The 27,917-nt window shown below is 44.6% G+C and overlaps 1 protein-coding gene across 1 annotated transcript in view; it reads right to left on the bottom strand.

The window, feature by feature from the left end:
- The window catches only part of NOL9 (nucleolar protein 9), a 455,387-nt gene that overhangs the window by 350,527 nt on the left and 76,943 nt on the right, over window positions 1-27,917 (bottom strand). Inside the window, exon 4 of the mRNA XM_044055607.1 lies at window positions 10,812-10,942. Within this exon, the coding sequence (XP_043911542.1) occupies window positions 10,812-10,942 (131 nt within the window). The remainder of the gene's footprint in view (window positions 1-10,811; window positions 10,943-27,917) is intronic.

The following is a 27,917-nucleotide window of genomic DNA, read 5'->3' as shown; positions in this document are numbered from 1 at the left end:
GTGGGTCACTCCTGAGGCTTGTGTGTCCCCTGTTCCAGGGATGAGGATGGAGGAAGCTCCAGTCGAGGGGATATAGAGGATGCTTGGCCCAACATGGAAGGCAAGGACTGAGTCCACAATGGACAAGACCTTCTCCATGATCAGAAAGGCCGTCCACCCATGTAGAGGGATGGGAGCCCGGAACTAAAATATAGACTCCTTCGGAACTGTGGTCGGACCAAGGAAGTCACCTCCGAAGAAGCTTGGGTCGAGCTTATGAACGCCAAGGCACCAGGGGGCATGGAAGGTTCCGAAAGAATCAAAGTCAAACTCTACCCCTCGGAACCGGTGACGAAGCCTCTACCCCGGGGAGGTCTCCATTTCCAACAAACCAGATGAACTGAAGGCAATCCTCAGTTACACAGAAGAAACCGTAACAGGAACAGAGGCAGCCCGAGCTGAGCAGGTCTGTGCCAGGGGCTCCAAGGACTCAACTGGAGTTGGAGGAGGAAAGTGCAACTGTGCTGGTGAGGGATCAGTTCTGGAAGTTGGTTGTCTACAAACCAAAGACTGAGGCAATCCCTTTGCAGTCATGAGCTGATCGACTAGGCTCATGATGTCCGATTCTGAAGACTCTTAGTAGACGAAATGGGAGACGCTGAAGGAGACCTAGGTGGTCCCTGTATCATGAAGGGGCTAGGTAGCCTGCCCGAAAAAGGATCCACTGAAGTGGAATAGGTGGTCCTTGGTAGGGTGATAAATGTAGTCTGCTTCGGTACCAAAGCTCCAGGTGTCTGTTCCAAAGTTTTGGTGATGGATCATCCTTGCCGGCGTTACGGAAGCTGTCAGCACCGTAGGTTTCTTAGTCAATTTAGTAGGCGGTTCCAAGGAACGTCTCAGAACCGAAAGAGATTGCTTTTTTGATATGGAAGATGAAGAGGATGACAAGCTGGCTTCATTTCTTTGACCAGATATGGCCTCTTCAAAGTCTCCCTTTAAAAGAACTTGCAAGATTAATTTGTTTCTTTGCTCAGTCAAGGTTCTGGTGAAGAAGCCATAGCAAATCGTGCAATCCTCCTGAAGGTGGACAGTGCCCAGAGTATACACAGAACACATGCCCATCAGAGTTGGGCATCTTCCTTTCACCTTTTGAAGCCAGAGGTGCCCTCAGATGACTTACCAGCCATGTTGGTCTTAAAAATAAATAAATTAAATTAAAAAAAGGTCCAACACCAAGCAGCACTCACACACCACATGCAAAAGGAGAGAGAGAGGAAAAAAGACAGCCTCCTCCCCTTTTTTTATTTTTCCGATAGAAAGAAGGAAGGTACAAACAATGGTAACCAGAATTACCAGATAGGTAAGGAAAGCGAGAAGGTAGTATCAACAATTTTATGTTAAGGGACTACCCAATGGTAGAAAGGGAAAAGAAAACCACTCATACATGCAAAAATTAGAACCAGAGAGGAGCGGGTAGAAAGAAAGGCAAGTAAAAGGAGAGCTAGCAGAAAATCTAGGTAAAATAAGGAATAACTTACTCTAATAACTGCCAAAGCTCAAGAAATAGGAACGGATGTGTTTGACACACGAAGCAGCAAACGAGATCAGAGGTAATTTAGAGGAAGGATGTGGTCCCTAAAGTTTTGGGAGGCGTGAGCAGAAGTAAACAGCAGAGTCGGTTATGAGGCTTGGAACAGATTCCACAGTCAAGGATTACATGAAGATTGACAACATCAGATCATCGTTTAAATCAAAGACTCAGTATATCGAACTGAACTGTCTACAATTATGGATAAATAGTTATGTAAGAACTTACCATAACCTTAGATGTCCTCTTCCATATTACAGTATTCATAACAATAGGGAGGTTGCTGCCTGCAGCACCAGACATCTGGCCAGTATACCAAAGTCTTAGGAGCTGGGGTACGTGCAAAGTTTGATGTCAAAGCCATAAACCAACGTTTGCTATAAATGTGATGTCTGCACGTACCCACTTCAGAATGGGCTGCCACATACAGTAGTACCCCTGGTAAGCAAGAAGAGGCTGCCACATACAGTAGTACCCCTGGTAAGCAAGAAGATAAAGGGAGAAAGCTTTTCAGACCCACATGTGAGACCAGGCCAGAGGGGTGCCTCATGGAGGCATGTTCCTGCTGCTGAGTTAAGACTGAAGGAGGGATATGTCCCATCAGGTGAGTAGATAGATAAAACAGGGGGTACGAGGGTGGGACTGAATACTGCAACATGGAAGAGGACATATAAAGGTTATGGTAAATTCTTACGCAACTATGCTATGTCCTTCTATTCTCATGTTGCAGTATTCATAACAGTACAGAGAGTACCAAAGCTTCTAGGCATGAGCCTAAGAGAAAGGATGTGGTCCCTGGTCTACGAGACCATGAAGGATGGATCTAGCAAATCCAGTTCTAGCTAGAGACCAAATCTAGTTTATAATGCTTGGTAACGGTATGGACTGAAGACCAGGTGGCCACTTCTAGGATTGAAGGGTAGTCTACCCTCCCTGAAGGCCGCTGAAGCAGCAGCTGCCCTGGTGGAATCAGCTTTCACATTTTCAGATAGAACTTTCCTATGAAGGGCAACATGCAGAGAGAGCCTTAGAAATCCATGAATATATACATAGTCCGTTTTGAGACCGCCTTCCCCAAAGCCCTTGGATGGAAGGAGACAAACAGCTGGTCAAACCTTCTAATAGGTTTTGTTTAGATAATAATGTAGGGTCCTTACAAAAAAGTTTTGAGGTTGAGGGAAGACAGGAAGGTTAATGGTCTTAAAGTTAGTTCATTAACCACCTTACGCATGAAGGATGGGTTAGTTCAGAGGGACATCCTGTCTTTATGGAAGATGAGGTAAGGAGAGGTGGCCACATCAGGGCTTGAACTTATGATACCCTCCTGGCGGATGCGAGGGCTACCAGCAGAACAGTTTACCAGGTACATAGCTTCAGTGATGCTGAATGAGCTGGCTCAAATGGTGGTAAGGCAAGTCTGTCAAGGACAAAATTTAAGTCCCAAATCGGAGGCACTGGCTTATGAGGGGGTCTGATAATGGAGAACCCCTTTCTAGAACAGCTTAACCTCTAACCTGGATACCAAAGGAGGTACCAAAGGGAGACTAGCTGAAATGGCTGACAAACGGACCTTAACAGATGAATACTTCAGTCCTGAGTGTAGAAGCTCACACAAGTAAGAAAGGACCATGGATACAGGACTGAGTAAAGGGTCCTGGTTTTTCTTTTGACACCACCTGAAGAATCTTTTCCATTTTGACACAATTCTTCTGGTACTACGTTTCCTGGCCTCCTGCAGGACATTGAGTACATCCTCCGAGTATATGTCTGAAGGGGCTCAGAAGTCTATCACCCATGTTTGAGGTTGGTCAAATGAGGGTGTATGAGGGATCCCCTGTCTTGTGTGAGCGGGTCTAAACAGTGGGGTAACTTGTGATGATTGCCCTTGGCTAAAAGGTGAAGGGGAAACCAATGCTGTTGACAAGACCCCTATACAAATCATAGATCGCTACTGGCCCCAAGATGCCCAAACTGCCTATCTAGACCTCTTTCAATCTATCAAGATTCAACCCTTTACCCTGATCCTGGGTGACTAACTACCCAAACAGACTGGAAGAACTACTCTTGCCAGAACACAAACGCCCAGAGATTCCTCGATTTTGTCAATGCAAATGCTTTGGAACAGAGGTGATGATATCTTGGACTTGGTATTAACCAACATGAGTAACCACTGCAGCATCCCTGCAGTATCATCCTCCCTTGTAAGAGCCGACCACAAAGCGGTCATGTACAAAGTCACCATCTCCACCGACCCCCCTCTAGCTAGGGTCAATCAAAAAAACTTCTCCAAAGCTGATTACAGCCTCCTGAGGGATGGTATAAACTGCTTCATGCCCCCCACCCCTCTAGGAACTGGCACCAGTATCCAAAACTATACCAAATTACTATATGAACATTTATATAGATGCATGGAATCAGGAATATCGGACAGGACTAAATCATCCTCCACAAGGAAGAGTACACTTGTCTGGTGAACATCTGCAATAAAACTGATAAAGGAAAAACTGCTGTCCAGGACCAAGAAAGAGCAGGTGCCCAAGAAGGAGCAGGTGCTCAATTGGAAGCAATCTCGCCTTAGCCTAAACAAGCAAATAAGAGCAGTAGTGAAATCCATCAAGTCTAAACTCGCCACATCTACTAGAAACAGTCATAAGGCCTTCTTCACATACGTCTGTAATCTCAAAGGTGGCACCCAGATCTATTCAGATCAAGGACACCACATATACAAATGCAGTAGCTATAGCAAACTTGTTGGCTGACAGATTCAGCAAAAATTTCACCCCTCTACCCCCCCCCCCAATTCAGTAAATCAGGACATTCCCAGTACCTGCTCCCTTCCCTTTATATCTAGGGATCTGGTCATCACTGCTCTTTCCAAGGCAAAAAATACAGCCTCCATGGGACCTGATAACATCCTAGGCTGCATTGGCAGGAACGTGCAGTACCATTAGATGCCCTATTCAACCAAAGCCCAAGTACCAGTTTTGGGCCAGCTGAGTGGAGGACAGCCACGGTCATCCCTTTACACAAAGGTGGAGCATCCACTGATCCGGGAAATTATAGACTCAGCCTAACTAGCCTTATCTGCAAGGCCATGGAACGGATTGTCGACCTCATTAACAAGGACACTGGCAACCTCCAAACACTTGATCCCAAACAGTATGGCTTTGTCAAGGGAAGGTCATGTCTGTTAAATATGGTCCACTTTTTTGAGAGAGTCACCAAAGCCATGGATAAGGGGAAGACAGTGCACACCACCTACCATGACCTGGCCAAAGCCTTTGACACTATTCCCAACTCAGGCATAATAGATAAATTCAACTAGGCATCAATCCGTATGTTACCAGATGGGTAGCCAACTGGCTCACTGATATAACCCACCTAGTCAAAATAGGGGAAGCCACCTCAAGCAGTAGACCAGTATCGAGTGGCGTACCCCAGGGTTTGGTCTTGGGGCCTCTGTTATTTGGGATATACTATTCTCAGGTAGAGGCCAAAACCAGTAGGCTATGGCTGAGCAAGTTTGCAGAAGACTACAAGTTGGGAGCTGTCATCAATTCCCCTAGTGACGTGGGCATCCTCCAAGAGGGTCTGACCCAAACAAATGACTGGTGCCAAAAGAACTCAAGCTGAATACAAAAAATGCATCATCCCCTTTGGGGAGAGATGTCCCCACAAATTATCACATTAATAACGTTCTAAGCACACAAGTCAGTCGTGAGGGACTTGGGCACCCAGACTTTTGGCCACCATGTTGCTTCCACTGTACAGAAAACTTTCTACATGGCCCACCTCATAAGTAAGGGTATTTCATCCAGGGACAAGGAAGTCATACCATCCCCTGTATTCTTACCTTATAAGGCCCATTATTGAATACAATGCCCCATTTGGCATGTACCTCGCAAAGCACATGCAGCAGCTGGAGAGATCACAGAGGTTCCTCACCAGGAGGATCCAGGGCCTCAAAAATCTACCATACACAGATAGGCTAACAGCCCTATCCCATCCCTCTACTCTGTTTCATACAGATTCCTAATGGGTAACCTCTGTCTGGCATACAAGACGATCTCCGACCCTGCCTTGATGGGACTGCTACATATCCGCAAGTCAAGCTCCACTCGAGTAACCCACACACGTGGCCTCAACCTGGTCTGTGACATCAACAGGACTTGCTGGCAGGACAGATTTGTGTCCCAGAGTCTCCCCCATCTATGGAACAGACTCCTCTCCACCCCCTTTTTAAGCGTAATCTGGATAACTGGATGGGAAATAGAAAATACATCCGTAAGATTCCACCAGTGTCCCTGCTGGACAGGGGCATCAGGTGCGGATTTGTCTATGCAAGGGCTAAACTCTTGGCTAGGCTTGTAAGGGCCTTAAGGCCAATAGCCTAGTAACTTCCTGTGATCCTATGTCTTGGCCAGTCGGGAGTCACCAGGAAGATTTTTGGTTTGTCCCTCTGTATCTTCAGAAGGACCTTATGAATCAGTGTGAAGGGGGAGGCATAGAGATACATCCCTGCCCAAGACAGAAAATAGGCATCCACTTTCCAAGCCTGGGGGTGTAGATCCCTTGTACAAAAACAGAGGCATCTGCCTGTTCTAGGAAGAGGCAAACAGATCTACCTGAGGAATACCCCACTTATGTACAAGATCCAGGAATACCTCTATGTGATGCATCCATTCGTGAGATGGTGCAGATGTTCTGCTGAGCACGTCTGCCACTGCATTCTCTGCTGAAGGAATGCACACTGCTTGCAGGTGGATATGGAGTGTTGATGCTAGGGTCCACATCTCTATGGCTAGGCTGCAAGAGGGTAAGACCTTGTCCCCCACACTTGTTTATGTACCACAAGACCATCATTTTGTCTGGGACTACTTTCAAGGTACCTGGTAAGAGGACTTGCTGGAAGGTCTGTAATGCTAGGTAAAGGTCCCTCATCTCTTTGACATTGCTGTGGTCCCTTAGTCTGAGTGAAGGCCACTCTCCCTGTACTTTTAGTTTGTGGTTGTGCAGTAAAACTGCCCCCCAGCCCAAATCTGAGGCATCTGTGAAGATTTGCTATGAGGGTGGAGGCATTTGCAAAGGTATGCCCTGGTTGAGGTTGATGGCTGCAATCCACCATTCCAGTTCTTTTTTGAGGCATGGTAGGAGGGGGAGCAAAGTATCCATAGGGTGAGAATGTTGGTTCCAATGAGAATTTAGTACCCAGTGAATCTCTCCTGTATGTAGCCTTGCCAGGGGGAACATGGGTATCAATGATGCCATGTGGCCCAGGACTCGGGAATCATCTACCTGGCAGTGTCTGAAGAGTGAGGAGATTCCTGAAGTAATGGTTGATGTCTTATTTTCTGGCAGGGGATGAAGGCTCCCATCCTGTCTGTTCTGATCTTGCACCCTAAGACGACTAGGTCTTGTGTAGGGGTCATGTGAGATTTTTCCTGATTCAAAGTGAATCCCAAGTCTGTCAGGGTGTTGGTCACCTGGAGTAGGTGATGGTAAAAAGTGTGATGGTTCTGGTGCAGTATTAACAGGTCGGCTAGGCATGGGTATATCTGAATACCCTGTGTTCTGCAGTGGGCAATCACTGGAGCCAGACACTTTGCGAACACCCTGGGAGCTGTGCAGAGCCCAAAAGGTAATGCAGAAAACTGAAAATGCAAGAAACCTACCAAAAAACGTAGGAATTTCCAGTAGCTGGGTGAATTGGAATGTGAAGGTAGGCATCCTTCAGGTCCAGGGATACCACAAAGGCTTGGCTTGGTATGAGGGGCAAAAGCAGATGCAAGGTGAGCATTTTGAAGGTGTGAACCTTGAGGAAAAGGTTTGAGGACAGACAGATCCAGGATTGGTCTCCAAGGACCATCTTTCCTGGGGACCAGAAACATCCTTGAATAAAATCCCTTGTTTTATCTGTTGTGATGGAACTCTTTCTATGGTGCCCTGAGCCTGTAATTGACCAAGAATGGAAGGGGAGGGATGAAGCTGGCTTGGAGGAAGATGGGGTATCCCCTGGAAGGGGGGGTAGTGTCCACCAAGTCATAAGGTAACCTTTTTGAATGACTGAGAGGACCCAGTCCTCTGAGATGATTTTCCGCCAGGCGGGTAGGGAGAGGGTGAAGTGACAGGGGTGTGGAAGGGGGCAGTGAGTTGAGTCACAGTGGAGGGGGGAGGGTCTGCCTGGTTAGACTGCCTCCGAAACGGAGTGGTAGTGGGAGAAGAAAGAGGTCTAGGAGTGGTCTAGGAGTGGAGTGTTTCCTAAGTAGTCTCTGTCCCTTAGCCTGAGGTGGAGCAGAATGAGCCGTCTCCTAACAAAGGTGATCCTTGGAGGGTAATTCCTATGATATCTAGGAATAGATGAAACCAGTAAATGTTTTGAATTTTGCAACTCCTTTCCCTTTTCTTGTAGGGATTTAAGAAGTTTTGCAGAAGCTTCATCGCAAACGGCCTTAGTATCTAACGGAGCATCTAGCAACTTGGCTTGTACATCCATAGGAAGGGGTTGGAGCCTCACCCAGGAGTATCCCCTCAGGACAGAACCTGAAGCTGCAGAATTTGAATAGGCTTCCATTGCATCGTAACTGCGCTTAAGAGTGCCTAGTCACCTGTGAGGCGGTGGAAAGGAGGTTGTTAAGCTGGGTCTTCGCAGACTAATCAGGTAAGAGAGCTAAAGCCTTAGAGAGGAGTGTACCTGGCCATGTGAGTTTGGTAATTTAGGGCTCTAATGGCAGGGGTAGATGAAGAACAGACCTTCTTGCCTAGCCTATCCATGAACTTGCTTTCCTGTCAGTAGGGAATACAGGATGAAGGAAGCTGTCTGGAGGATTTGACAGCAGAAACTGCTATGACTGCAGGAGAGTTCTTGAACAGGTACTAAGTGTCCTGAGGAACTTTATAGAACCTGTCTGGGCATTTGAAAGCAGGGGGCTGAAAAGCAGCCAAAAAGGCATCTTGAAAGGCTGAAAGCAAGGGAAGTACAGCAGATGGGGAGGGCTAGTCCATCTGTAGTAATTCAAAGTATCTCTCGTTTCTGAAACATCTGAGGTCTGCCATTTAAAGTGTTCTCTCATGAGAGAGACCGTATCCCCAAAAGAAAATTATCACCCTTGAGGAAAAGGACTCTATCAGCCTGGAGTCTCCAGGGGAAGAAAGTCCTTGGGGGATTTAATTTGAGAGCAGCAGGTCAGGGATTCTTCAGAGGAGTACTTTCTCTGATTCATGTACGGCCTGCACTGTAAAAGCAGCAGGTAGGAGGAACTGTGACTGGAAGGCCTTGAAAAGATTTTGAAAAAACTTCCCACCCAGGTGCAGTTTGCTGTTCAGTTTGTTTCAACTTCTGTTTCCTCTTCACTGGAGTAGAAGGAAGGGTCGGTTTAGAAACAGACGTCTGGGAGGACGGCGGAGCAGGAATAGGTCCCTCCGATGCCACAGAGTCATGGTTCCCCCTCGCCATCAGGAGTTGATGGCTGGTCTACCTCAGTGCACATATCCAATGTTTCCGCTGAACCAGCTTCCATCGCAGTTCCTGATTCAAGCTGAGAAATTGACAGCTGATGTGACCCTGGGCTAACATCTGCCTCAAGAGTCTCACCAGATTCCTGAGGTGCAGCATGGGTGTTGGGCCAAACTTTTTTGGCCTTCTTCTGAGGTGGCTTGTCGTCGGAAGTACCCACCCTCCATACCTAATGCTAGTCATCGGAGTCTCTGGTTCTCAAGATATAGTTAAAGTGCAGCCAGATGGCTGCAGAGAGTCTTCGGTACAAACGATTTACAAAATTCACAAGACGTATGGTTGTAAACAGAATACACACTTGTCATATGTGTCCTTGAGGAATTTGTCTCCCACAAGCACATTTCCCATTTCTAGTGGACATGTACATCTGAAAAGCTAAATGGGAAACAAGAAAAAAACAAAAGGGCACTTATCTGCAGCGGACAGCAAAGTCAGACAAGCAAACTGTTTCCCGAAGCTGGCAATCAGAGGTCCGAAGATCACTGTGGCAGAAAAGTTCTGAAGTGGGTACGTGCAGACATCACATTTATAGCAAACATCGGTTTATGGCTTTGACAAACATCGCATGTACCCCAGCTCCTAAGACTTTGGTATACTGGCCAGATGTCCGGTGCTGCAGGCAGCAACCTCCCTACTGTTACGAATACTGCAACATGAGAATAGGACATCGTATATGATCATATTTTATTTTGTACTGAAAAGCACTAGCACATACTGAGGAATTTGCTGAACTAGACCATCACTCATAGCCCTTGTTGTGAGCATACAAAATAACCAATGATTCTTGTTTTTCTGAAAACTTTTCAGCTTAAATGGTACTTACAAGTAAGCATTTTGAAGTTTTAGAAAACACAAGCACCTACAGTAGTCTTCTTTGACCCTTTAGCTTTACAGTATGGTTACGATCATTACCTCTCAATTTCTCAGAGCAAGAAATCTTGACAAAAATAATAGTGGGATAAAGGCCGAAAAATAGGGACAGATTTTAAATATTGCTCCTGTAGACTCAGACAGTTGCATTATTATGTATTTTTTTGAAGAATGTGAAGTCTGATATTCAAATGGCTGCCTTTATATATTTGGTTGTGACTTCAAACTTCGTGTTGGTATCCCACAATTTCACTGGACTGGGTGGGATTGTACTGTTATGCATGCAAATTATGTTAGTGTCATGATTTTTGGCCAGTTGTACCTACTTTTCATGGGCCTTTGTCCATATTTTTCATGTTTCTAGGTTGAGAGAGATCCACACAAAGACCAGACAGTTTAAATCACTGTAAAAGCAAACAGTCATTGCCATAAAAGCAAACACTGCTGAAAAACACAACATTTTTGGGGAAAACTTTTACTGAACACCGGCAAAAGCATGTAAAACTGACCAACACCAGTGACCTTAAACACCAGTGACCAGAATACCATAGCATATATAGACTGAATTATATATGACAGAACTTCATTGCTTCACCTCTTAATATTGTCACATGAACAAAATCCTATACAAACTTGCACAAACACAAATAGCTATTGCTAACATTGCAATCAATACTGTAATCTAACATAATGGTCCTATACGAGTCAGCGTAACATAAATGAGGAATACTGTACCAAAGAATTACATACTTTGCCATCAAGAAGGCAGAAAAATTCACAGGTTGATACTAAAAGAAAGCTTCTACCGAACAGATGCTGCTGTAAATTTCTAAAGGAAGTAATATCAGACTTGACACTTACCAATCTGACAGAGAACAAATGTTTAAATTCTGGAAAGCCAGAGATGAAACTAGTTGCCAGAGTCTCCACATCTTCTAAGAGCAGAATAGAATAGCGAGAATTGAAGTCTTTCAACAGCAACTGCCGATCAGCTGAACAAAAAGGAAAAGGGTTGACTTTCTTTTTACACAGTTAGTGCTTAACAGATGGTATTTACAGACATGCAACAGAAACACAGACAAGACAAATACAACAGATGGTATTTACAGACATGCCAACAGAAACACAGACTCAAGACAAATACAACAGATGGTATTTACAGACATGCCAACAGAAACACACTCAAGACAAATACAACTCCTTTGGACCATCCATTCATACACCCCACAAATACTACAACACACACATTCTGATTATTCTCATCCTACTAGATGTACAATTAAAAGACTAACATTTAAAGGAGTCATATTTAACAAGTTCATTCACCCACACAGGTGCCAAATGGCAATACATGTGGTTGCAAGCCCCCCCCATGCGCACACACTTCCATGCCAATGTATCACCACATGCATCTCATAATTAACAGAACCAACTTCAGGGAGTGACACAACCTTGGGCAACTATTACAGTGAACAACAGGAGCTTATTTAAACAAACTACCTTGTTAAATAGTGGTTTACTGAAAAGGGGAGTCTATCATATGAACCAATACCCTTATTAATGACCAACGCTGGCAGTAATCACCGACTACATGATCAACCTAGTTTGACCATGTCTCCATCTGTACAACTGGAAATCCCAGTTAATGCAGTCTAATAAGAATGCCTTAAGCATGAGCACATGGGAAAGTATTCTTCAATTCCTCTGTTGATTCCAAAACATCCTAAGGAAGACTTCTAGATTCCTTATAATTATCTCTGGACAGAAAAACTGCTTCTTCATATTGCTCACTTATCTTCCAATTTTTGACTTCAAATTGCGTCTTTGTCTTCAAATGGGGTCTTTTCTAAAAGTCACCAAACATTTACTAAACTAACTTCCCCCTAAGGTATACATTTTGGTCAAACTCCTTTTCCTTAAAACACTCCCATGTACTCCTTTCATTTGTCTTCATATGGGTTCCGATACAGACCATGATGAACTGCTCCAAATCCACCTTACAGCTATATCAAGTAGCAATGGATTTCAGGTCTTTACATTTCCTTATGTTATAAGCTACATCATAAAGCTCACTGGTCTTAAAGATCATGTCTAATCACTTACCAGAAAAAATAAGTAACCTGGAATAATTTGTCTTTATGTAGTCCCTTCATCATGATAACAGCCTTGGCTTTGCATTTTATAACATGGGCTCAGTTTGCTTTATGAAATGCTGGTGTAAGTTGCTGCGCTGCACGTCCTTTTTTTAAACTGTCACTTATTTTAACAAAACTAGCCAAAAGAATGTGTTTAACTAGCTCTGGCATCCTGACCAAATGCACTCTGACATTTAGTTGTATAAGCATGAATAGCATTACAGGTTCTATTAATCTAGGAACTGAAATCAGTTGGAACTGTAACAGAATGTCAAGGCACCAAGGAAACTCATTCTGTCTCCAGTTTTGTACTTTTTAACTGTCAGTTGACATAAAAACACAAAAGACACTGGAACTTCAGCAGACGCTATAAAGCTAAAGGAAATACCAGAAGCAATGCTTAGACATCAGCACATGATGCAGGATTCTGTGACTTGCTGATGTACACCTTAACAGGTAGATACACTTGTAATGCATCTGTTGTTTTAAAAAGTAAAATATACCAAAATGCATCACTAATTCTGTTATACATCAGATGTGCAACTACATCAATTACTGCACAAAACCATGAAGAAACTGACTGTTTTGCTGTTTTCTATTTCATTTCTCCAAGTCTTTTGGGTTTCTAATATCACGACAGCAACGGACCCCAATCATAGGTTCATAGGTGTGTACTAGGCTTCATAGGTGTGTACTAGGCTAACGGCCCTGGAGCCTATATAAGCCTAGCCCAAGAAGATTCCCTGGCATCATGAAGTCCAAAGTTAGTTCCCAGTGCCCCTGTCAAGCAAGGCCACTGAAGTGATCCCCAGGATGAACTTCCTATTGCCCACCCATTCGTCAAGATTTCTCTTAAAGAAGGCCAGTGAAGTGCTCTGCTTGACGTGAATGGGTTAGGAACCTGTCCCTTCAGCATGTTCTGTTTATTGTGGTAATAATATTAAGGTCCCTGGAGCGTGTGGCACAGAGGGATTGGGATTTCTTTAGGTGTAGCGTATCTAGCAATTCTGAGTCAGACATGGCTTTGTAGGTCAAGCAGATATCGCCTCTAAGTAGGCGATAGAGAGAGTATAGCTAGAGTTGCTTTGAGTCGGTCAGTATAGGGCATGTGTCTAAGGCCCAACATCCTCTTTGTGAGGTATTTTTGTGGCCTTTGCAGTTGTTGTAGGTGTCTAGTGAGGTACAAAGCAAAGAGGGTGCTGTATTCCATAATAGGTCTAATGAGGGACGAGTAAAGAGGGATTATGACCTCTTTCTTCCTGGATGAGAAACCTTTTGTAATGAGTAAATAGGACTTTGAGTACAGTGGCAATGGGGTTATCAAAGGAGAGGTTGCTGTCAACCTGTGTCCCCAGGTCTCTTATCACACCTTCGTTGTTTAGCAGACTACCACCTACTATGTGGTAGTTCATGGGCACCGAATTTTTCCCAAAGGGAATGGCAATGCACTTTTTGGCACTGAGCTTAAGGCCATGGTTCTGGCACCAGTCATCAGTGTCAGTGAGGCCTTTTTGTAGAATGTCTACATCAGTTGGAGAATCAATGGCTCCCAGTTTGCAATAATCTGTGGACTTGGTCAGCCAGAGTCCCTTTGTGTTGGCTTGAACTTCAGAGAAGTAGATGCCAAACAGGAGAGTACCTAGAACCGATCCCTGTGGGACACCACTTGTAACTGGTCGGTAGTCAGATTTGGAGTCCGCTACTTTCAGTGTGGGTTCGATCAGTGGGCCAGTTGGCAACCCATCTTATTACATAGGGGTTTATGCCTAGTTTAGTATGTCTAGGATTCTTGAGTGACGGATGGTGTCGAAGGCCTTGGCAAGATCTAGGTAGGCTGTGTGAACTACCTTGCCCTCATCCACAGCTTTGGTGACAGACCAAGTCTATCAGGTTAAGCAGGCATGATCTACCTTCCACAAACCTATACTGTTTCCCAAGTCAAAGTATGACTAAAGTTCACGAAATTAGTATTGTTTCAATCTCTGATGTTAGCCTGAAGTGCTCTTCGCAGCACCTGCAATTCATATAAAGTTACATGCATCAGTAACATATCCAAGCACGACTTAAAATTTTTTTTATAAGGCCCATTGCTCCTACTACTATTGGAAAGTACAGTTTTGTACCTACCATAAATGTAGATGTTAGAGTGCTAATACAGCTGCAGTCATAACAGATGGGTTCTCCTGCCGTCAGGCGGGTCCTCGGTCGGCCGAATTCCAAAGTCTAGGTCTGGCGTCGGTTGTCGTCGCTTCTTCCCTGACGTCAGTGCAACAGGGGTATAAAGGAACCAGCCAACGCCATTTTCTTCAGTTTTTCTTGCCCCAGATGTCAGGTGCCCCCAGAAGGAAGGCAATACATAAAATTTGTGTAATAATGCAGTGCAATATAATCATAATACAGTAGTTGCAAGCAAATACATCATAAATGAATACCCCAATCAGGTTGTATGAGGATGTGTTAGCCTATAGGCCTGTCCCAAGAGGGGAAGGAGGGAGGGAAACCTGGACTGCAGCTGTATTAGCACTCTAACATCTACATTTATGGTAGGTACAAAACTGTACTATGTTCATCGTGCATACAGCTGCAGTCATAACAGATGAGTAGAATCCCAAAGCTAAGAAAGGGGTGGTAGGCACTAAGTGGAACTAGGAGGAGCCAAAATGCCCTGCAAGACTGCAGTGACAAAGCCTGCTAGTGCTTGGAGAAGGTATGCACAGAACTCCCAAGTGGCTGCTTCCAAAATACCTTGGTAGGAACTCCGAGAAAGGCTGCAGAGGTGGCTGTGGCCCTGGTGGAATGAGTTCTAATGCCTGTAGGTACAGTTTTGCCATGAAAGGAATAGCAAAAGCGTATGCAGTGGGCTATCCATTTTGAGATTGTCTGTTTGGAAATTGGCTTTCCTTGAGCTCCTACCGCGTAGGCCACAAAGAGCTGTTCTGATTTTCTGAAAGGCTTTGTTCTGTCCAAATAACGGAGTTGTCTGTGGATGTCCAAGGAATGTAGTAATCTCTCCCCTTTGTTTGAGGATTAGGATAAAAGGTAGGTAAATGTATGGCCTGATTTAAAGCTACCCTGGATACCACTTTAGGCATAAAGGACGGGTTGGTTCGTAAGGAAACTCTGTCCTGATGGAAAATGATAAAAGGCTGGACAGCCATGACAGCCTGTAGTTCTGAAACTCTACGAGCTGAGGTGATAGCCAGAAGGAAAGCTGTTTTCCAGGACAAATAATGCAAATCTGATGAGGCAGCTGGCTCAAAGGGAGGCAAGGTCAGTTTTTCCAGAATTAAATTAAGATCCCAAGCAGGTATTGGTTGTTTCCTTGGAGGTCTTAAATTCTTAGCCCCTCTGAGGAACTGTCTTAAGAGAGGGTGAGAGAATAAAGGTGGATCAGTGTTGTATTCTGCAGAAATGGCTGAGGCATGGATTTTGATGGAGGAGAAAGAAAGTCCACTGCTTAGCAGTTCAGCCAAATATTGTAGTATTTGAGGTAAATTCAGTTTTCCAGGATCCTGGCCCTTTTTCTCATTCCAAACACAAAAACGTTTCCATTTTGCGGAGTAAGCTTTTCTAGTTGATGGCCTTCTGGCCTCCAAAATGACATCCTGCACCTCCTTGGAGAGTAGGGCCTGTTGTGATGCTAAGGAATCTTCCATGCGGCTAGATTGAGTGTTTTTAGCTGGCTGTGAAGAGTTTTGAAGCTGTGCTGAGTCGGAAGAAGAGGCATTAGAGGCAGGGTCCATGGTGGGAAATGAGTCAGGCTCCTCAGGAGTGGGTACCAGTGTTGCCTTGGCCAGTTCGGAGCAATGAGAATCATCTTTGGTCTGCCTGCTCTGGTCTTCAATAGAACTTTGGGCAGCAGAGGAAGAGGTGGGAAGGCATAAACTGTCATTGATGTCCAACTGAAAGAGAGCGTCCACTCTCCAGGCCTTTGGATGGAAGATCCTTGAGCAGAATTTTGTCAATTGATGATTTTTGTGGGAGGCAAAGAGATCTATGTCTGGCCTTCCCCATTCTTGGATTATTTCTGTAAAAACTTTTGGATGTAATTTCCATTCGTGTGGATCTGTCATATTCCTGCTTAGGTTGTCTGCCAGCGTGTTTTCCTTGCCTGGCAAGTACTGTGCTTGTAAGTTCCATTTGTAAGTCCATGGTCATGTTCCAAAGTGACATGGCCAGTCTGCAAAGGGGGTAAGAATGTGTTCCTCCCTGTTTGTACCACATAACTGTGGTGTTGTCCGTTCTTATCAATAGTTGACCTGGTTGTAGAAGGTCCTTGAAAGCTATAATAGCATTTATTACTGCTAGCATTTCTTTTTGATTGATGTGCAGGTGCTTTTCTTTTTGGGACCATTTGCCCTGAATGCACCGATCTGTCATGTGCGCCCCCCAGGCATAGTCCGAGGCGTCTGTTGTGATGACTTGATTTGCTTGAGGCTTGCTGAATGGAAGACCTGTTTGTTTGGCATGCTTGAGCCCACCACAGAAATTCCTTTTGCAGACATGGAATTAGTGGTATTATTGTTTCCAAACTGTTGCTGTGTTGAGACCATATGTTTTTCAGGTACCATTGTAGTTTCCTCATATGTAGCCTTGCACATGGGATTAGTAAGATGCAAGATGCCATGAATCCCAGAGCCTGCAGGATTTTCCTTGCAGTCAGCCTGGTGTAATTTGCTAGTGTTCTGAAGTATTGAATTAGTTGCCCCTGCTTCTCTGGCGTGAGGTAGGCCATCTGGGTGTTTGTGTCCAAACTGGCACCCAGGAAAATTATCTTCCGAGAGGGTATCAGCCTTGATTTCTTTTTGTTGACTGTGTATCCCAGAGAGTTCAATAACATTATTACATAAGCCAGATGTTTCAGGAGAATGTGCTTGCTGTCTGCTTGGATCAGGCAGTCGTCCAAATAGGGGTATATTTGTATCCCTTGAAGTCTGCAGTAGGCAATTACTGATGCCAGGCATTTCGTGAATACTCTGGGCACAGTAGATAAGCCAAAGGGCAATGCAGAGAATTGATAATGGGTTGAACCTGCAAGAAATCTGAGGTACCTTCTGCAATTTTGTCTGATTGGGACATGCAGGTATGCCTCCTTGATGTCCAATGTTACCAGCCAAGACTCCTTGCCCAGCATGGGAAGAAGTTGCTGTAGAGTGAGCATCTTGAATTTTGGTACGAGTAGAAATGTGTTTAGGATGGATAGGTCCAAAATAGGTCTCCAATCTTTTCCTTTTCTTGGCACCAGAAATAGCCTGGAATAAAAACCTTGACCTTGTTCGGTGTAGGTACCTCTTGAATAGCTTTCATGTTTATGAGCTCTGTAATTTGCCTTTGTGCCTCTGCCCTTTGATTGTGTGGCAGGTTTGGCATGCCTCTCATTTTTGGAAGGGTGTGAAAATGGAATTTGTAGCCTCTGTTTATAATGTCCAGGATCCATTTGTCCTTTGTGACAATATGCCAATTTTTGGAAATAATGCCAGCTTTCCTCCTAAGGGTGCTGCCATTTGAGACCTGGTTGGCATGCAAAGGGGAAAGTCATTGGGTTTGCTTTCTGAAAGATTGCGAGTTGTCCTCACCACCTCTTTGTGTAGGAGATTGCCATTGTCTGCCTCTAAACGATCCTTGGGATTGTCCTCTGCCCCTCGGGCGCCTGTATCTGCCTCTTTGAGGTCTGTCTGTGGCAGGAAAGGACCAGTTTTTGGAAGGCCAATTTCTACTAAAACGTGGGGGTTGAACCTGTAGAAATTCTTTCACAGTTTGCATTGACTTAGCCTTTTCCTCCATTTTCCTTAATACCTCCTCAGCATTAGCTCCAAATAGTACATCCTTTTGAAGAGGGGCGTCTAGTAATTTAGCTTTGACATGATCAGGCAAGGCTTGTTCCTTGAGCCAGGCATGCCTACGTATGACTGATCCTGTAACAGCAGCTCTACATGAGGCCTCTAGAGCATCAAAACCACATTGTAAGGTATGCCTACCCACTTGTTCTGCACTATGCATCAACTCTTGCAACGCCTTCAAGTCTGGTTGTTCAGGTTGTGACATTTTACTTTTCAATTGTGATAACAAAAACTGTTGGTATTTTAGCATATGAAACTGACAGTTTAAGGCCCTCGTGGATAAGGTAGCCGAGGTATATACCTTTTTTCCCCACCTTTATAAGGATCTGGAATCTCTCTCGGAAGGCAATGGATTTTTAGCAATGGAGGCCTTAACTCCCTTGGGGCCCTGTGAGATGGTTTCTGGGTCAGCAGCATGGCTTTTGTATAGAAATTGGTGCGAGTCAGGAACCCTGTAGTACCTGTCAGGCTTAACTGGAGCTGGAGGTAGAGAGTCCGGGTTAAGGCAGGCCTCAGAGTAAACATCATCTAGGATGTCCAAGACAGGAGGTATAGCCAGAGGCCTGTGCTGAGGTAGCAATAGAAATTCCCTGAGCCTTTTCTTGGAATCTGAATAATCTTGGCCTTCCCAGTGGAAGTGTTCCCTTAAGGTATGCACAGTTTCCCCAAATGAGTAATCCTCAGGGGGGGATACAGAAGGGATGGACTCCTCCGCATCAGTCTTCAAAAGGGGAGTAAGAATGTTCCTGATCATCAGAGTGCTCTGAAATAATGGAGCCCTGATCAGAGGAGGGGGAATCTTCCTCCACTCTGGGCCTTTTGTCCGGTGGGGGCTGATCACCTTTGATAAGAGTAATTAAATCCTCAGCCATTTTAAGCATCTGTTTCTTAGGCATGGGGCCTGGAGATGGGCCCTGCGTAGCTGGTCTCTTAGGGTGCATGGTTGCTTTAGACTTTGTGAAAGCCTTGATGGAGAAAGAAGAGGAAGGCCTGAAGACACCTTGAGTGGAGGTGGACCTGTCCACATTCTGAGTTTCAACGCCCAAGAGCGGCTTCGGAATCTGTAGTCGGGGTGTGGGCCGAGGAGCCTGCGACTTCGGGCACAGGAGACACCATCAAAGAAGTGTCGTCGGTAGTCTGGTGCTGCGTAGGCGCCTCGCTGAGAACCGGACCACGTGTAGTCGGCTTTGGCATGGTGTCGGTAGAGGCCGCGGACCTAGTGTGTTGGTCCTTGTCTTTGCGTTTTTTTAGACAAAACCAGAGTTGGAGTATCCGACTACATAGTATAGTTAAATGATTTCCCAAAACAATGCTGGGTGAACTCCGCCCGACGCTTAATAGTGCGTTTGTTGAATGTAGCACAAAAGCGACAGACCGAGACGTCGTGGTCTGGGCCTAAACAAGGTATATAGAGGGAATGGAAATCCCTATGCGGTATTTGCTTCCCACAAGAAATACAATTAACTTTGTCTGACATCGGTCTGAGGCAAGAAAAGTTTCCCCAACGGGGTACTTAGCTTTTAAGAAGACTTCGGTTTCCAAATTTTCGTAATCTCAGGAGCTGGCCGACCGGCACTTGCGAACTGCTTCTGCTTCAGGCACCGTGTGGCAAGAAAGACTGAAGAAAATGGCATCAGCTGGTTCCTTTATACCCCTGTCGCACTGACGTCAGGGAAGAAGCGACGACAACCGACGCCGGACCTAGACTTTGGAATTCGGCCGACGAGGACCCGCCTGATGGCAGGAGAACCCATCTGTTATGACTGCAGCTGTATGCACGATGAACATCCGTCTGGGTATCCTTCTTCCACAAATGTTCTTATGTCCGCCTGTAAATCCTGGTATTTTTTTGACAGTCTCTCTGTACAAGGACACTGGTGTCACTGGGTGTAACAGTTTCAATGATTAATGCTACTTTTGTCTTCTTTTCATGGATTACTATATCTGTTTTTGCATCTACTTTTTGAACTGCTGGTACTGGGTGATCCCATGCGATAGAAACTTCATTTTATTTTACAATGCATTGTGGCTCATGTTTCCAATGCTTCGCAGTTACTTCAATATTTTAATGTTTGCACGATCCCCAATGTAACAGTCTTGCCACATTATTAATGTCTTTCAGTATACAGTTCTTCTGCCATTAGTGTATCACACCCAGCAACAAGTTGTTCAACTGTTTCAAATTCTGTCTTACAAAACCTGCATTTGTCAGTTTCTCCCACATGTTCAATGGACTTTTTAAACCAACGTGTATGTAGTCCATTATCTTGGTCCACCAACATTAAGCTTTCATCTTTTGGTTTAAATTCACCTCTCCTTAACGATTCATAGGTTGGTACTAGTCTATCGGCCTTAAGACCTATACAAGCTTAGCCATAACATTTCCCTGGCCATTTCTTCCCACAGTATTTACTTCCCTGGATCCCTGTCTAGCAGGGCAACTGTCGTGATCCCCGGGGTGAATTTCCCATCTCCCATTCAATCACCAAGGTTCCTTTTTAAGAGGGCCAAAGAGGCGCTCTGCTTGACATGTATGGACGGTCTATTCCAGAGTCTGAGGAGTCTCTGGGTCAGGAACCTATCCCTCCAGCATGTTTTGTTCATTGTGATGACAAGGTTTAGATCCCTGGAGTGTGTGTCTGTTGATTGGGATTGGGATTTCTTTAAGTGTAGCATGTCCAACAGCTCTGGGTTTGACATGGCCTTGTATGTTAAGCAGAGATGGCCTCTGAGTAGACTATATGCAAGAGTATAGGTGGAGGTATTTTTTTTTTTTTTTTTTTTTTTTTTTTTTTTAAGACCGTCAGCGTAGGGCATCTGCTTAAGGCCTGCGATTCTTTTAGTGAGGTATTTCTGCTGCCTTTCCAGTTGTTGCAGACATCTTGAAAGGTACATACCAAAAGGGGCGCTGTATTCTATAATGGGTCTAATGAAGGGGGAGTACAGTAGGACAATGACCTCCTTTTTTCTGGATGAAAAGCCCTTAGTGATGATGTGTGCCACATAGGATTTCCTGACTGTTGCGGCGATGTGGTTATCGAAGGTGAGACCACTGTCCACTTGTGTCCTTAAGTCTCTTATCATACTCTGGACCCTTCCGAGGGTGAGACATCCGCGGGTACAATATTCTGAGAATCTCGCGGCATGTCGGACTCCACATGGGTCTCGGTAGAGGCCTACGACTCGAAAGTAGCAGGTATCAGGGGCTGCGAAAGCACCTCACTGAGTACCAACGAACCGGTGACTGGCTTAGAAGCTTTGTCGTCGTTTTTGGACCTAGATGGTCTCTGTCCTTTTCTTTGCATTTTTTGTGAACTCCGGTAGTCGGATTGCTATCCAACTACATTTCAAGGTAATTAAATCTGTTTCCAAAATATTTTGAGGCAAAGATATACAGGCGCTTAATAGTGCATTGGTTAAATCTATCACAAAACCGACAGCAAGGCACATTATGATCTGGGCCTAGGCAAGGAATACAGTACAAATGGAAATCCTTATGAGGTATTTGCTTCCCACAAGTAATGCAATTATTAACTTTTACTGACATCGGTAAGGAGCAAGAAAAAATTTCCCCAATGGGGTACTTGGCTTTATTTGAAGATTTCGGTTCTGAAACTCGAACACGAAAATTTCAGGAGTCGGCCGAACGGCACTTGCAAACTGCTTCTGCTTCGGGCACCGCGCGGCAAGAAAGACTGAAGAAAATGGTGTTTGCTGCATGTTTTAAACCCCTGACTACCTGATGTCATGGAAGAGGCGACAGCAACCAACGCAGGACCCAAGACTTTGATATTCAGGCCGACTGCCAGCAGATTACCAAACTGTAATGACTGCAACAGTGAAACATGAAGAACATCCGATGTGTTATAAAAAACAGTGGTGTCTTTTCTAATCACTTTGCTGTCAGCAAAGATGCTTGGTTTTGCTGTATCCCACTGAGCTGCGCGTTTCTTCCATACCATAACCAAGGTCTCAGAGGAGATACAGGCAAACAGTGATGCATTGCAACTTTGAGGAGGAATCACTGCTTGATCCGTTTACAGTGGACAAAGATGTTATAAAGACTCTGGTAAATTTGTATGGTCCACAAACTCTGCAGTAGCATTTTACGTAAAGGGGAAAGAAGTAATTACAATAAACGCATCTTAATAGATTACATGATCTATTTGTAGTTAAGTATATAACAGAGGTCTACTAAACAAGTAACCCATGGAAGAAATTTTACCTTGGTTGGTGGGCCTTGTAATTCTTATGCAAGATACAGGCATAACGTCTGAATAAACGAGTCACAAAATGTAAGGAGAGGGCAACACACCATTTCATAAAACAAGAACTGTACTCAGCAATACACTTGCAACTGGAGATATGCCACTATCAAAGTCATACGTCATAAATGACAAACTGCAGCAATCACTGCAAATGTAACTTACACCCAACACAGCCCGGCTTTCTATTAATTTAAATTTCTCCCATTTGTCTTGTTTTGTAGTATGGGAAACATTTTCTCTGCCTCTCTTTCACAAGGGGCTGTTAAGGTTAGTTTTCAAAGCCAAAACTAGCCCTTATTTAAAAAGATAATAAAACAGCAATATTTAATAATGAAAACTAATCATTTACTGTATTATATTATGTTTGTATTATACATTACCATACAGTAATTATACTATGATATTTAATACAGGTGCATCATGTACTGATATAATAGGGGTAGCCTGTGGTGGAGCAGTACACCCAGCAGTATGACCTGCAGGAATTAAACAAAGCTGCATACAACAGGCCTGTGGATAGGTTGTGAAGCTAGTTTTAAAGCATCCTGCTGCAGGTGCGAGACTCATTCTACCTGGCAGCCCTGACCAAAGATGGCCACCACCACCTCACCATCAGAGTCTGCCTTCCCAGACTCCCTGGGCAGGGCTCTGTCCAAGGGTCACTGAGCCTGGATGACCGTGGTAGCAGCCCCATATCCCCCAAATCATATGTACTCCCACACTTCTGTTTCAAGCACCCAGTGTGCATTTTCACAACTCCTACACCATCACCATTTGTCCATCATCTTTCTGTCTTCCCTTCCATTTTGGAACCTACTGTGTGATCACCCATCAGCCAATCTTGTCTGTGTCTACATGTTATACTCAATACCCTTATCTCCTCCCTAAGCCTCAGCCCTTCCCTTGCCATGTTTTCTCTTTCCAAATCATCTTTTATATGTTTAAGAACAAGGGTCTATGCCTAAAACAAAATTGCCTTCCTCTCAAACTTCCTCCACCACAACCCTCATGTCATCCTACTGGTGTCTCCCTCGTCTGCTCGATGCCCTTTTTCTACTTTTCTATCTACTCTCTTTCCATACTTAGAAAAACCTTAAACTGCTGTCAACAGACATATGTAGTACAAGACTGCTGTCAAAAGTTGCTTAAAACTGCTAGCCAACGGTGCTGAGCCTGGGTACTTGCATGTCCTTGCCATAATGTCTCATATTAGTGCACAATGGTGCTCACAGTCAAAACTACAAAAGTAGTTCAGGGTCTTACAAAGATGGGCACCAGGTCAGACATGTGCAGAAGTCATGAGACAAATTTTACTAATTTCATACGTAGGTACTAGGCTATTGGCCCTAGGGCCTATATAAGCCTAGCCAAAAAGGTACCCTGGCTTTCACCACCCAAGAAAATTTTCCTGTGCCCCTGTCGAGCAGAGCCACAGAAGTGATCCCCAGGGTGAATTTCCTATTTCCCATCCAATCAAGATTTTTCTTGTAGTACTAATGAGGAGCTCGGTTTGACATAGACATGCAAGTCTGTTCCAGAGTATGGGAAGTCTCTAGAACAGGAATCTACCCTTCCAGCATGTTATGTTTATTGTGGTGACAAGGTTTAGGTCCCTAGATTGTGTAGCTCAGAGGGACTGGGATTTCTTTAAGTGGAGCATGTCCAACCGCTCTGTGTTTGACATAGCTTTGCATGTTAGGCAGAGATCGCCTCTGAGTACGCGATATGCGACGGAGTAAAGCTGGAGTTTTTTGAGACAGTCTGCATAGGGCATCTGAGGTCAATAATCTTCTTTGTGAGGTATTTCTGCGGCCTTTCCAGTTGTTGTAGAGGTCTTGTGAGGTACATACCAAAAGGGGAGTTGTACTCTAATAAACTCTGCAGAGTTTACCTGGGCAGATCTTCTCTAGCTTCAACATATGTGAAAAGTACAGTTTTGTGCCTACTATAAATGTAGATGTTCGAGTGTATACACTGCTGCAGTCATTACACTTGGGTTATCCTGCCATCAGGCGGTTCCCCAGTCAGCCTGAGTTCCAAAGTCTTGGTCCGTCGTCGGTTGCTGTCACTTCCTCCCTGACGTCAGTGCGACAGGGGTATACAAGATGCAGCCGATGCCATTTTCTTCAGTTTTTCTTGCCACAGATGTCAGGTGCCCCCAAATAGGTAGACAATTCCAATTGCTAATAAAACATACACAAGAAAAGCAAAAAACTTACAGCTACCAGCAAATACTCCACAGAGGTAGTAAGGGTAGAAGACATAGGTACGTACCAGCCAGTAAGTGGGGAAGGATGGAGGGTAACCTGGACTGCAGCAGTGTATACACTCGAACATCTTCATTTATGGTGGGTACAAAACTGTACTATGTTCATCATGTTACACTGCTGCAGTCATTACACTTGGGTAGAATCCCAAAGCTGAGGTATGGTGGCTGGTTCTATAAGGCATTAGGGGTGGCTATAAGGCCTTGCAGCACTGCAGTGGCAAAGCCAGCTCTGGATTTAGAGTATAGAGGCAGATGGTAATGCTTGGTGAAGGTATGTACAGAACTCCAAGTTGCTGCTTCCAAAATATCCTTGGTAGGTACTCCCCTGAGGTAGGCAGTTGAAGTGTCTGTTGCCCTGGTGGAGTGAGATCTAATGCTGCTAGGTACAGGTTTTCCATGGTATGTGTAGCAGAAACGTATACAATGTCCTATCCATTTTGAAATAGTCTGTTTTGAAATGGCTTTTCCCTGTGTTCCTGCAGCATATGCTACCAATAATTGCTGAGATTTTCTGAAAGCTTTGGTTTTGTCCAAGTAGAAGCGTAACTGCCTGTGAATGTCCAAAGAGTGCAGTAGTCTCTCCCCTTTATTCTGTGGTTTAGGGTAAAAAGTTGGCAGGTAAATAGTTTGGTTTAGAGTCACACTCTATACCACCTTTGGCATAAAACGTAGGGTTAGTTCTTAAAAGACACCCTGTCCTGGTGGAAAATGAGGAAAGGTTACACTGCCATTAGTGCCTGTAATTCTGAAACTCTTCGTGCTGATGTTATTGCCAGGAGCAGAGCAGTTTTCCAAGAGATATATTTTAATTCTGCTGAGTTAGCTGGCTCAAAAGGAGGTAAAGTTAGTTTTTCCAAAACAAAGTTGAGGTCCCAAGTTGGAGTAGTTGCTCTACGGGGCGGTCTTATGTTTTTAGCCCCTCTGAGGTACTGTTTTAACAGAGGATTAGAGAAAATTGATGGATCCGTGTTGAAATGAGCAGAGATGTGGATCTTGATGGATGAGAAGGAGAGGCCTTTGTCCAGCATCTCAGTTAAGTATTGTAGTATCTGAGGAATGTTTGGGACAAGAGGGTCAAGGCTGTGAGCTTGGTTCCAGGCACAGAATCTCTTCCATTTATCCGAATAGGTTTTCCTGGTACTTGGCCTTCTGGCCTCCAGAATTACATCCATAACAGCTTTGGAGAGAGGCATTGCTTGCTTGACCAAGGAATCTTCCATGCAGATAGGTTTAAGGTCTTTAGCTGGCTGTGTAGTATTTGACTGTTGTGCAGAGTCAGCAGATGTGGGATTTGAGGCAAAATCCAGGGTGGTTCTTGTGCTAAGCTCCTTAAGATTGGGTACCAGTGCTGGCGTGGCCAGTCTGGTGCAATCAGGATCATCTTTGGCTCTTCTTGCCTGGCTTTTATTAGTATCTTTGGCAGGAGAGGTAGTGGTGGGAAAGCGTATACTTTTAGGTTCTCCCAGCTGAATGAGAGGGCATCCACTTTCCATGCTTGTGGATGGTAACTCCTTGTGCAGAATTTTTGTAGCTGGCAGTTTATTGGGGATGCAAATAGATCTATGTCCGGGCTCTACCATTTCTGTGTTATCATTCTGAATATTTGTGGATTCAATTCCCATTCGTGGGGATCCATGATGTTTCTGCTTAAGTCGTCTGCCAGTGTGTTTTTCACTCCTGGCAGGAATTGTGCTTGCAGATGAACTTGAAGGTTTATAGCTGTGTTCCACAAGGTCATGGCTTGTCTGCATAGGAGGTAGGAGTGAGTGCCCCCTTGCTTGTTTATGTACCATATAACTATGGTGTTGTCTGTCTTTATCAGTAGTTGTCCTGAATGCAGCAGGTCCTTGAAAGCTGTAAGGACATTTTGTACAGCTAGCATCTCTTTTTGATTAATGTGAAGATGCCTTTGTTCTGCAGGCCATGTGCCCTGAATACATTTGCCTGCCATGTGCGCTCCCCAGGCGTAATCCGATGCATCTGCTGTCAGTGTTTGCCTGGCTGTGGGTTGTGTAAAAGGCTGTCCCTTGTTGAGGTGACAAGCTTGAGCCCACCACTGAAACTCCTGTTGAAGGCAACGGATTAGTGGTATAACCGTTTCCAAACTTTGACAGTGTTGAGACCATACATTCTTTAGGTACCATTGTAGTTTCCTCATATGCAGTTTGGCATATGGAATTAGTAATATGCAGGATGCCATGCAACCCAAGGCCTGCAGAATTTTTCTTGCAGGGAGTTGGGTCTTTGTTGCCATCAATTGAAATTATTGAGTCAGTTGTCTTTGCTTGTCTGGCGTGAGATAAGCCATCTGGGCCGTTGTGTTCAAGCTGGCACCCAGGAATCTCTTGTGAGGGCACTAGTTTTGATTACTTTTCGTTTACTGTGTACCCCAAGCAACTTGGTAACTTTTTTACAAATGCCAGATACTTTAGAAGAATGTCCTTGCTCTCTGCTCGAATCAGGCAGTCGTCCAGGTACGGATAAATTTGAATTCCTTTCTGTCTGCAAAATGCAATTACTGGTACCAGGCACTTTGTGAAGACCCTGGGTGCAGTAGATAAGCCAAAGGGCAGTGCAGAGAATTGGTAGTGCATTGGACCAGCTATGAATCTGAGGTATCTTCTGCAGTTTTGTCTGATAGGGACATGCAGGTATGCCTCCTTGTGGTCCAAAGTCACGAGCCAAGCTTTCTTGCCCAGTATGGGAAGAAGCTGCTGTAATGTCAACATTTTGAATTTCGGAACATCCAGGTAAGTTTTTAGAGATGAAAGATCCAGAATGGGCCTCCAGGCTTTGTCCTTTCTGGGTACCAGAAAGAGTCTCGAGTAAAATCCTTGTCCTTGCTCCTGTGATGGTACCTTCTGAATAGCTCTCATATCCATGAGTGCTGTAATTTGTTTTTGAGCCTCTGCCCACTGATTTGGTGGCAGATTTGGCATTCCTTTTAATTTTGGCAAGAGTGTGAAAGTGGAACCTGTAACCTTGAAATACAATGTTGAGAACCCATTTGTCTTTGGTGATCATTTGCCAATTGTGGTAGAAAAGTGGCAGTTTTTCTCCCAAGAGGGATTTGTTTGGCAGCTGTAGTGGGAAGTCATTGGAGCTGCTTTTTATATGGTTGGGGCCTGTCTTCCCCTTCTTTCTGGCCTGATGCAACCCATTGTCGAGGCCTATAAGGACCTTGTGTTTGACCTCTACCTCTTGGGACGTCTGTATCTTCCCCTTTGAGGTCTGTTTGTAATTGGAAAGGACAAATTCTTAGTTGGCCAGTTTCTGCTAAATCTAAGAGGCTGAACCTGTAAGAAATCCTTCACCGTTTGCATAGATTTTGCCTTATCCTCCATTTTCTTTAATACCTCTTCTGCCTTAACTCCAAATAACACATCCTGCTGCAAAGGTGCATCCAATAATTTTGCTTTAACATGATCTGGAATGTATGTTTTTAACCAAGCATG

The sequence above is a fragment of the Protopterus annectens genome, chromosome 14.part0 (genome assembly GCF_019279795.1).
Source record: "Protopterus annectens isolate FY-2018-M chromosome 14.part0, PAN1.0, whole genome shotgun sequence".
Classification (NCBI taxonomy): domain Eukaryota; kingdom Metazoa; phylum Chordata; order Ceratodontiformes; family Protopteridae; genus Protopterus; species Protopterus annectens.
The sequence above is the reverse complement of the archived record's forward strand: the minus strand, read 5'-3'. Positions and strand labels throughout refer to the sequence as shown.